Below are 11,235 nucleotides of genomic sequence, written 5' to 3' on the forward strand. Positions count from 1 at the left end.
ATATGTAGATACTATTTATGTGTTAATCGGCTGTTTATGTTATAGGTAAGGTTTCTGGCGAACAGTAGGGTATTACTCGTTAAGTTTCAGGGGAGTCAAAAGTTATATTCTAATTTTCTAGGCATGGAGGAGTGGTTTCCCTAAGCCCCACTGTTCAAGGGGTAACTGTAATTTCACCTGTTTTTTACTCTTTAAAATGTTGCAGTCAGAAATTTAAAAGGATACATGTGGGTCGGGTGCAGTGGCTCATGCCTGTAATCCCAGAATTTTGGGAGGCCGAGGCAGGTGGATCATTTGAGGCCAGGAGTTCAAGACCAGCCTGGCCAACATGGCAAAACGCCCTCTCTACTAAAAATACAAAAATTAGCCTGGCATGGTGGTGCATGCCTGTAGTCCCAGCTACTCAGGAGGCTGAGGCAGAAGAATCGCTTGAACCCGGGAGGCGGAGGATGCAGTGAGCCAAGATAGTGCCACTGCACTCCAGCCTGGGCAACAGAGTGAGACTGTATCTCAAAAAATAAAAAATAAAATAATATATGTGGCTCACATTAAAGGTGTTGGACAGTGCTGGCCTAGAGGACTCAGAAGTCAGCCATGGGACCTCCGGCAAGTCACCACACCTCTCAAAGCAGTTCTTATCTGTGAGATAGGAATGATAGTAGCACTTACTGAACAGATAAATTTGCAGTTTGAGTGAGATTGAGGAATACGCTTGACCCAAGGTAAGTACTCAGTAAATGTTGGTAATTATCGTTATTGTTAATAACAATATTTGCAAAGGCTCATATCCAGGCCCTAGTCTCCAGTAACCTCTCCCCAACCAGGCACACAGCAGCCACACAATAGGTACACGTGTGGGGATTTCACAACCTCTACAAAGCTCTTTGGCACATGTTCTTTGCCCTCACAACCCACTTGGCAGGTTGGAATCAGGAGCCCGTGGGCAGGTAAGGACACTGTGCCTCAGGGGTAAAATGATCGTTTCAAGTTCCACAGCTCACCTAAGAAGAACCTGGGACTCCAAGGGAGATGAGGCCACCTTCTACAGCTCCCTAACTCAGTTGCCCACGGTGTGAGGAAGTGACTGGAGCTCACCCCTAAAATGGGAGACATAAGATCCTGGCCCTGTCAAGAGTGTGCCAGGAATAGCTGAGATCAATCACTTACAGCAGCTGAAGTACCCTGGCACATACTAAACACTCAATTAAGCAAATCATGATTACTGTTGTTCCTTTGCCAGAGAAGCTTCTGCTGAAATCCCTCTCTAGGGGGAATCCTCATGCCCTAAATGACCCCTCCTTCCCGGCCCCGTAACTCCGGAGGATGCCCCTGCAGGTAGGCCCAGTCTCCTGACACCACCACCCCCCAACCGAGTCAGGAATAGAAACCGCCGCCTCCAGCCGCCAGCGGCCTCACTCCCTCCTCCGGCAGCGATCGATGCGGCCTTCAGCCGCGGGGGACTAGGCAAGGAAGAAGGAAGGAGAGGGCAGCGGGGCCGCCTGCAGTAGGAGGCTCTGCGGGGCCGGCGGGACAGCGGCGAGACCGAGTATAGCCAGCGGCCCCCAGCCTCGGTGACTTTGGGACAGACACAGGAGGCGCCCGGGAGGTGCCACGACAGGTAAGGGGCCTCCTCTGGGGAGGGACGTGGGGCCGGGATGGTCCGGGGCAGCCAGAGTGGGAGGCGGGGCTGCCTGGGGTTCCTGGTACTCTTACCCCCTCTAAGAGACCTCCCACCCCGCAAGGAGGAAGCAGTGTGGGGCGGCCGCGCTTTGGAGACCCTGGCTGGTCCAGTTTATTCATCTGTAAAATGGGATTAGAAAACCTCCCTGGCAGGGTTGGTGTAGAGATTAAACCAAATGAGGTGTGCATGGAGCCCAGAGAAGTGACTAGCAGATAGGAGGTGCTCAAAATAAGTGTGTGGAGAGAGAATGAAATGAAAAAAACCTGGTGTCCAACCTTAGCTGTGCCATGGACTAGCAGGGTGATTTTGAACAAGTCACTTAATCTTTCTTACTGATCTTCAGGTTCTCATCAGAAAATGTTTGTTGAATTAATTATCCCATTTCACAGAGCAGGAAAGTGAGTTCCAGATGGACGAAGGGATTTGTCCAATATTATGCTTCTAATGGGTGATGGAACTGGATTAGAAATTTCATTTTTTGATGCCAAATGCAGGTGGAGATCCAAGTGGAGGTGGGAGTGGAGCTACATCACACATGTTTATTGTGCATTGATTATGTGCCAGGGACCATGCTGGCAATCAACATCTTGCATCATTTAATCCTCTGAGCCTCTCCTGGGAAGTATGATGCTACTCGGTTCCACAGATAGGGAAACAAGCCCAGAGAGGGCAACGAATGCACTCAAGGTCAGCAGCTAGTAAGTGGCAGGCTCAGGTCCGACCAGAGGGAAGTACACGGGATTAACATTTATTGAGCATCTACTGTTTACCCAGGGCTTTGAACAGATACCACAATAATGATTCATCCAAAGCAACATGACCCCCATTCTAGAGGTAAAAGAGCTAAAGCCCAGAGTGGGAAGGAGACTGGCCTGAGGTCACAGAGCTAATAGTGACAGAGCTAAGGGTGGAAGCCCAAATTCATTTAACGCCAAGCCCAGGTGCTTTACACACACTTAATCCCTAGTCTAGGCATTACTGAACCCACAATGCAAATGAGATTGCCAGTGGTGAGGAGGTGTCACTAGCCTCCAATTCCAGCAGAGCCAGGAGTCAGGGGGTGGTAGAAGAACCTAAATCCTCCCTGAGTATCCACTAAGGCTGAGCACGTTCTATAATCTACCTTCATCCTCCAGCCATCCCTGGAGGTAGGCGGTATTGTCTACGATGTGCAGTAAATTGAGACCTGGAGGATAAATAGCTTCCTCAAGCCCCCAGGTGCATCAGGGGTGGAGATAAACCCAGGTTTGCCTGACTCCAGAGCATAGTGACACCAGTGAATAATTTATTAAACTCCTTCTGTTAGCCAAGCCCAAGAAAGACATTAGGTCATTTTGTCTTCATAACCACACTTTGAGGTGAGTATTTTTATCTCCATTTCACAAAGGCTCAGAAAGGTGATGTGACTTGCCTAAGGTGACACAAGAGAGCCAAGGTTCAAGGTCATGTCTGGCTGACTCTACAGATGTTTTACATAAGCTAAAGCAGGAGCTCTCAAACTTGACCATGTATCTGAATCACTTTCCAATCTTGTTAGAACACAGACTGCTAGACCCCACCCTTAGAGTTCCCGATTCAGTAAATCGATGGCAGGCTGAGGATTTGCATCTTTGACGAATTCCCAGGTAATGCTGATGCTGCTGGTCCGGGGAACACACTATGAGAGCCTCCGGTCTAAAGTGGTGCTCCCAACACCCCTTGGAGGTAAGTGTTACTATCCTCATTTTGCAGAAGAAACAGGTTCAGAGGGCTGGAGGGCCCCAGATCCCACAGTAGAACTTTGCTGTAAATAAATCCAAGTTTGTCCTGGAAAAGGAGACATCCTGTTGAGCACCCACTAGGTGCCAGGACATCCTGCGATTCCATTGCTTTCCTATCCTTCCAGGTAGATCTCAGCATTTATTTTCTAAAGGAGAAAAATGAAATGGGGGTGGGGTGGGTCAGTGATTTGACCAAAGTCAAATGATGGGGATGAAGGATAGTCAAAGCCAGGCCTGACTCTGAGTCCAGAGGGCACCTGCCACCTACTGAGCGCCTCCTGCATACCAGATGCTTCACACAGAGTCTCCAACACCCCTTGGCTGGTTGGATGGAGGAGGGGATTTTAACCTGGTCTTCCTGGAAGGGAAGCCCAGGAACTCCTCAGCGCGCCCTTCTGGTGTCCGCAGGGAGGGGCACTGAAGCCTTGGTGAGCGAGTGCCCGAGCCCTGACACCGGGATCCGCTGGCGGCAAAGCGACGAGGCGCTGCGCGTGAACGTGGGTGGCGTGCGGCGGCTGCTGAGCGCGCGAGCCCTGGCGCGCTTCCCAGGCACGCGGCTGGGCCGCCTGCAGGCCGCAGCGTCGGAGGAGCAGGCGCGGCGCCTGTGCGACGACTACGACGCGGCGGCGCGCGAATTCTACTTCGACCGGCACCCAGGCTTCTTCCTGGGCCTGCTGCACTTCTACCGCACCGGCCACTTGCACGTGCTCGACGAGCTGTGCGTCTTCGCCTTTGGCCAGGAGGCCGACTACTGGGGCCTCGGCGAGAACGCGCTGGCCGCGTGCTGCCGCGCGCGCTACCTGGAGAGGCGGCTGAGCCAGCCGCGCGCCTGGGACGAGGACAGCGACACGCCGAGCAGCGTGGACCCGTGCCCCGACGAGATCTCCGACGTGCAGCGAGAGCTGGCGCGCTATGGCGCGGCGCGCTGTGGCCGCCTGCGCCGCCGCCTCTGGCTGACCATGGAGAACCCGGGCTACTCGCTGCCGAGCAAGCTCTTCAGCTGCGTCTCCATCAGCGTGGTGCTCGCCTCCATCGCCGCCATGTGCATCCACAGCCTGCCCGAGTACCAGGCCCGCGAGGCGGCGGCCGCCGTGGCTGCGGTGGCCGCGGGCCGCAGCCCGGAAGGCGTGCGCGACGACCCAGTGCTGCGACGCCTCGAGTACTTCTGCATCGCCTGGTTCAGCTTCGAGGTGTCGTCGCGCCTCCTGCTGGCGCCCAGTACGCGCAACTTCTTCTGCCACCCGCTGAACCTCATCGACATTGTGTCTGTGCTGCCCTTCTATCTCACGCTGCTGGCTGGTGTGGCACTGGGCGACCAGGGCGGCACGGGCGGCAAGGAGCTCGGCCACCTGGGCAAGGTGGTGCAGGTGTTCCGCCTCATGCGCATCTTCCGCGTACTCAAGTTGGCGCGCCACTCCACCGGGCTGCGCTCGCTGGGAGCCACACTCAAGGTATGGCCTTTGAGGCCAGGTTGGAGCGGGGATAGGTGGGTGTAGCCATCTGGCAGGTTAGCAGGTAAACTTACAAGCCTCCCAAGTCCAGGCTCACGTTGAACTGAGACCCCGTCCTTTGTGCCAGGCACAGGGCTGGACACCAGGTGTATGTTTCACGTGCAGTCTGATTATCCCAATAGTTCTGTAAAGAAGGGTTTACCTTTTTCCTGGGGAGAAAACTGGGTCATAGCTTTGCTTGTCTTTTTCAAAACAAAGAAAAAAGACAAAGATCACTTTGGATATATCTATCAGATATCAAATTATATGTATCATAAAGATGTGCCAAGCAGGATGCTGACTTTCTGCTAGAGCCTTTCTTCTGGCACTATCGGGGCTCTGATAATCATAGGTCACTCTTAATAGGTAAAGTCTAGGAATAGCCCCAGGAGCTAACACTTACTGAGCACTCAAACTGTGCCAATTTCACATCCATTATCAATTTAGTCCTTAGGAGAACTTCCTCAGGAAGATGCTATTATTTATTCTCTTCCTGTAGATGAAGAAGCTGAGGTTGGAGGGTTGGCTCTTTAAAGCCTGGTTACAGTTTACTGAGCATCCTCCTGGTGCCAGGTGCTGCATTGTGGGTGAATCACTGCCCTGGCAAGCTTGCGCTCAGGGGGGTGAAATCAGCCTGGTTTGAAGAGGGAGGCAAGGCGAACGGCGTGTGCCGAAGCCTGGAGAGAGAACAGGATGAATGCTGGGAGGAGGACATGGAGGGAAGGAGATTCCCAGAGATGAGATTGAAGAGGTGAGCTGGGCAGGGTACCGAAGGGCCATGAAGTCTTGTCACATGATTTTGGACTTGGTCCCGAGGGTATAGGAGAGTTCCTGAGAGGTTTAAACAGAGGTGTTATTGTCACTGCTTTGCAGATGTGGAAACTGAGGCTCCAAGAGGTGACAGTGCTTGTTGGAGGTTCCTCAATAAGCAGTAGAGCCCAGAGAAGAACCCAGCTGTGCCTGGCTCCAGCACCTCATGTTCTTTCTCCTAAAGCTCCACACAACTCTGCTGATAATCCCCAGACAATGCTAAAAGAAAGATCCCTTCCACCCAAGGCTTAGTAAAGCCTCTTGTATGCCCTCAGGATACTGGGTGCTGGCAGATGACCTAGGCAGAATCCTAGGGCACTGCACAGGTATAAGGAATTACATTCGCCAGACCCCCTGAGCTCAGCATCTCCCCAGGGAAGATCCCTGTGCCCCAGAACGCTGCCCTATCTCCTCCATGCAGAGAGCCAGGGCCCGACACTACTAGCTTTGTCTTCAGTAGGGGAGAAGAGTATTACTGATCAGGGCTGCCAGGGTCTAAGATGCAGGTGTAAAATACTCCAGATGAGAGCCTTGCTACTCAAAGTGAGGCCCCTGCCCACCAGCAGCTTTCTCATCATTTGGAAGCTTCCTAGACATGTAGATTCTCTGGCTCTACCCAAGACTACACGATTGGGTTCTGCCAAGACCCCTGCATGATTCTTCCACGCATTAAAGTTGGAGAGAGTCTGCTCTAGAGTAGGGGTTCTCAGCCTTGCATTATTGACATTTGGGATCAGGTAATTCTTTGATTTGGGAGCTGCCCTGTACATTTTAGGATGTTTAGCAGCATCCCTAGCCTTTACCCACTAGAGGACAGTAGCACACCTGTCCCAGTTGCAACAACCAAAAATGTCTCTAGACATTCCCAAATGTCCCTTGCAGGGGTAGAGGGGAGGGGGGCAAAACCACCCTGTTTGAAATCACTGCCCTAGAGCTTGGCCTCAGGGACAAAGCAAACATACACGGCCATAGGATAGTGAATTCTTTAGGTGGTCCAGGGGACTTATGTCCTCTCAGCTTCCTGGAGGAGCAAAAGACATTTTTATACTTTTCAGATCAGCCAAAAGTACATGAAACCAACTCTTTGCATTGTGGAATATAAACTATGGTTCTCTTGGTTCCGCAACAGTGTAAAAGTCACAAGCTCTTCATTCCCTGGCTGTGGTGCCACCAGTAACCCGGAGTTAGAAAAAACAGCTGTAGCCTAGCAGATACCTGGGACAATAGAAATTAGGCCTGTGCTCAATACCAGGGAGTTTTGCTGCCAACTATAGTTCAAAGATCTTAAAGTCAGGGAACCTGGGTCTTAGCACCAGCTCTATCTTGCTCTGACTTTGGACCTGTCCCTTATACTCTCTGGGCCTCACTTTCCCCATATGCCTAATACCAGGACTCTAAGCCCATCCACTCTGACTTGGCTTTCTACATTCTCTTTCAGCACAGCTACCGTGAGGTGGGCATCTTGCTGCTGTACCTGGCCGTGGGTGTGTCAGTGTTCTCTGGTGTGGCCTACACAGCTGAAAAGGAGGAGGACGTGGGCTTTAACACCATCCCAGCCTGCTGGTGGTGGGGCACAGTGAGCATGACCACCGTGGGCTATGGGGATGTGGTGCCAGTGACGGTGGCTGGCAAGCTGGCAGCCTCAGGCTGCATCCTAGGGGGCATCCTGGTGGTAGCACTCCCCATCACCATCATCTTCAACAAGTTCTCCCACTTCTACCGGCGCCAGAAGGCTCTGGAGGCAGCCGTGCGCAACAGCAACCACCAGGAGTTTGAGGATTTGCTGAGCAGCGTTGATGGGGTGTCGGAGGCATCTCTGGAGACATCCCGAGAAACCTCTCAGGAGGGACGGTCTGCAGATCTAGAGACCCAGGCCCCCAGTGAGCCTCCACACCCTCAGATGTATTAAAACCAGGGATCTGTGACCCCCTGCCATGCCCCCACAGTCAGCTGATACAGCCGAGATTCCTCCCCTGCTAAAGTTCTTCATGGTAGTGAGCCTCTCAAGATCACTCATGCTGTCCTGAGAAATGAGATTCAAAAGCTGCATTCCTTCCTCCAATCCTTCCTCCAAAGGTCCAGGGCAGGACAGTGCTACCCTAGATTCTGTGAGATTCTGCGAGCAACTCAGAAAGCTTTATAAACCTTCCTCCAAGCCATTCATGAAGCAGGCATGAGCCAGAGGGAGGAAGTTGAAAGGATGCTAATGATTCCCGAGCACCTCCTGTACATGAGCCAGGTCATGTTTGGCCCTGTGTCGGAGAAAGATAATTATCGCCATTTCACAGATGAGGAAACCGAGGCTAACAGATGAGCAATGCCTCTCCCAGATGTCACAATTAGAAGTGGCAGAGTCAGGTTTGGAATCTGGGCTTGTTGGTGGGCCTGGAGCAATGCTCCATCAACTCCATCTTTCTTCTGCCCTCATGAAGTTTGCATGTAGGTTTTGGGGATTCATGGATCCCCAGAGTTGATGCACAAGGTCAGAAATCCCTTTCAGAGCCAGAGAAAGGTCCAGACAGGAGATGTGGATATAGGAGCTCTGGATCTCAGCTGTGGTTCCTTTCTAGGAGCATCCAACAGGAGTCAGCTCTCAAAGATGAGTCCTGGAGGGAAGGCGGATGAGTCCTGGGAGGAAGTACAATAGCATTGTACTTGCCTCTTTAGCTGGTATGCAAGATTTGCTAAGCAATAATCTTCCAATCTTCCTCCCAGGGCTGATGTGAGAGAAAGAAACTCTGAAGAGGCCCTGGCCTGAGGTCTAGGCAACCTAGCTGCACCAAGACCTGCTGTGAAAAGTGGTCCAATCCCTGCCCCCAAGTCCAGATTCCAGCCCCTCTGTCAAATGGTCAGAATCTATGACCCAGAGGGCAATGAAAGCCAAGTAGCGCAGAGGGGTGTCTAACTTAAAGCCGGCTCAGCTCTCAAATGTTGGTGGCAGAGGGCTGACATATACGAATACTGGCTTCCCAGACCCTCCCCCCGCAGCTTGACCTTGGGCAGTTCCTTTCTGCCCATCACACAGACGTCCAGCCCTACCTTGTCCAGCCCTACCTAGAGTACCCATCCAGGCCAATGTGTGAGAGTCCTGTCCCTTCTGGCCAGCTCCAGCCCCATCATCCTTGTTGGGGGCATATCTCTCATACCCATCTGCCGAATCTTCTCTCCACTTGCTGAGAAACTCAGAGGAGGGGGTCCAGTAGCCCTTTCCACATACTGTGGCTACAGCACCCAGCACTGTGCTATTGTTGTCTGACTGTGGCTGTCTCTGTCCCGTCACCCTGAGCCTCAAGATGGAAGACACAGTCTGGTTGAACTCTGGGCTTGGTGCAGAGCAGGTGTTTGGTAAATGTTGAATAGATAATTCTTATGGCCCACTGGGTGCCAAGCACAGAGGGGGAAAAAAAGATAGCCAGAGAGAGACCTGGCCCTCAAAAAGGTGTGAACAAGACTGAAAAGGAGGTCCGTTCAGCTCTGCCTGCCCCGTCCCTGCTTGGTTCTTGAAATTTTTACAATATCTTCCTTGTAGGTTCTTTACTCGCTTACTCAACAAATACTCGTTGGAAGAGTCTTAAACTGGGGCTTCATGTGTGGCCTGCAGTCATGTTTTGGCTTAGTCCAACAGTACTTTTATTATATGTTAAGAATTTGAATGCCTTTGCGTGAGGCATGCGCTCTCAGGTTCCCCATAGTGTCTCCCCCGCTGCCACCCACAGACAGACGCACACGCTGTTGTTATGCCCAGCCACTCTGATTTACTGGCTTCTGACTTGTGGACTGCTTACTAGTGTCAAGAGATACAGTGGTGGAAAAATATACCCCTATACTCATGAAGCTTACTGACTAGTAGGGAAGATAGACTCTAATGCAATAATCACACAAATATATCATAGTGAGCTCCACTAAGTACGGGTGTGTATGATGTATCAGGGACCATGGCCTGAGAAAATGAGAAGGCTTTCCTGAGCAAGTTACAATCTAACCTGCCATCCAAATGATAAATTGCTAATTAAGCAAATGGGGTTCCAGGGGGGAGTACTCCAAGCAGAGAGAATGGCACGTGTGTGTCATACACAGGGCCTAGTACATAGTGGGCCCCCTACATATGAATGGATTCTGGGTCTCCAGATTGGAACAGAGGATGGAGCTAAGCAGGAAAGGGCTTCTCATGAATTCACCACACACATACCAGCCCTTCTGCACACTCTGCTCCTTACGTCAAGGCCCAGCTGAACCCAGCTTAGGGGCAGATCAGAAGGGCTGCATGTACCACCCTTATGGTCTTGCTGAACACACCAACAAACCCGATGGCTTCTAAATTTTCTGACCCTACGAACAGGTCCCTGATACTGGTGTGGAGAAAGCTCAAGAGAGAACTATCTGGCCTGAGCCCACTGTGAGGCTGTTGGTGGTCCTGGCAGAAAAGCAACAACTCGCTCCCCTTCCCATGTATCCATGAAAACCATTATGCAAATAAAGAGCTGGGCCCCAGGACGTGTTTCTGCTTGTGTGGAGATGGCTCCCTGACATGCTGCCTGAGTGATTGGAGAGGGTGGGTAATATGTGGAGTGACTTGGAATCCACATTCTCAGGCTCCAGTCCTGGATTTGGCACAGACTTTGTCTGTGGTTGTGCCAGCCAGAACAGGTTGCAAGTGACAGGAATTCAGTTGGAACAAACTTGGTCAAAAAGGATAATTTATTGAATAATTAAAGTGATGAATAACTGTTAACAATTAGAGTTTGGGGTATAAGCAAAAGAAACTGACATTAAGCAAAAAATGAATTTATTGTAAGATATATGAGTTTCCAGCAGCTGTTGTAACAAACTCAGACAAACCTGATGGCGTAAAACAGTAGAAACGTACTGTCTGACAGTTCTGGAGGCCAGAAATCCAAAATCAAGATGTCAGCAGGGCCACCCTCCCTCTGGAGGCTCTAGGGGGAAACCCTCTCCTTTTCTCTTCTAGTTTGTGGTGGTTGCCACCATTCTTGGCTTTCCTTGGCTGTGGCTGCATCACTCAAGTCTCTGCCTCTGATCTCACTTCACTGTCTGTGTATGTCAAATCTTCCAATGCCTTTGTCTTACAAGGACACTTTTGATGACACTTAGGCCCACCAGGATAATCCAAGATGACCTCATCTCAAGATCCTTAACATAATCACATTTGCAAAAAGACCCTTTCCCAAATAAGGTAACAGTTACAGGTTCCAAAGATTAAAATATGGACATACGTTTGGGGCCACCATTTGGCCCACTACAGAAGGGTATCTGTGAAATTCACCTGATCAAAGGAATAGCTGACTGACGAGGCCTCAGGAAATATAGGAATGAGGGGAGCTCTAGGGACCTCAGTAGCAAGACTCATGAACCTTCTGTTTAAAACACTGCCACCCACATGATCTGCCTCCAGTCACCTTTCTTCCCTGTATCATCCTGCTCACAGTTCCAATCCCAAGAGAGAGTCTGATTTCACTTGAGTCATATGCCTCTC

At 51.2% G+C, this 11,235-nt stretch overlaps 1 protein-coding gene across 1 annotated transcript; it reads left to right on the top strand.

Moving 5' to 3' along the window:
• The first annotated feature begins 1,239 nt into the window (after positions 1-1,239).
• KCNS1 (potassium voltage-gated channel modifier subfamily S member 1) lies at positions 1,240-10,902 on the top strand. The gene is made up of 4 exons (XM_008016237.3): positions 1,240-1,618; positions 3,307-3,385; positions 3,850-4,892; positions 7,180-10,902. The coding sequence occupies exons 2-4, from the start codon at positions 3,310-3,312 to the stop codon at positions 7,648-7,650; spliced, it is 1,590 nt and encodes a 529-aa protein (XP_008014428.1). The 5' UTR covers positions 1,240-1,618; positions 3,307-3,309; the 3' UTR covers positions 7,651-10,902.
• Positions 10,903-11,235: the final 333 nt, after the last annotated feature.

Source organism: Chlorocebus sabaeus, chromosome 2, assembly GCF_047675955.1.
Source record: "Chlorocebus sabaeus isolate Y175 chromosome 2, mChlSab1.0.hap1, whole genome shotgun sequence".
NCBI classification, from domain to species: domain Eukaryota; kingdom Metazoa; phylum Chordata; class Mammalia; order Primates; family Cercopithecidae; genus Chlorocebus; species Chlorocebus sabaeus.

Coding starts and splice junctions, on each gene's coding strand:
- KCNS1 (XM_008016237.3), top strand. CDS start 3,310: ATGCTGATGCTGCTGGTCCGGGGAACACACTATGAGAGCCTCCGGTCT. Junction 3,386..3,849: donor GCTCCCAACACCCCTTGGAG/GTAAGTGTTACT, acceptor TGGTGTCCGCAG/GGAGGGGCACTGAAGCCTTG. Junction 4,893..7,179: donor CGCTGGGAGCCACACTCAAG/GTATGGCCTTTG, acceptor ATTCTCTTTCAG/CACAGCTACCGTGAGGTGGG.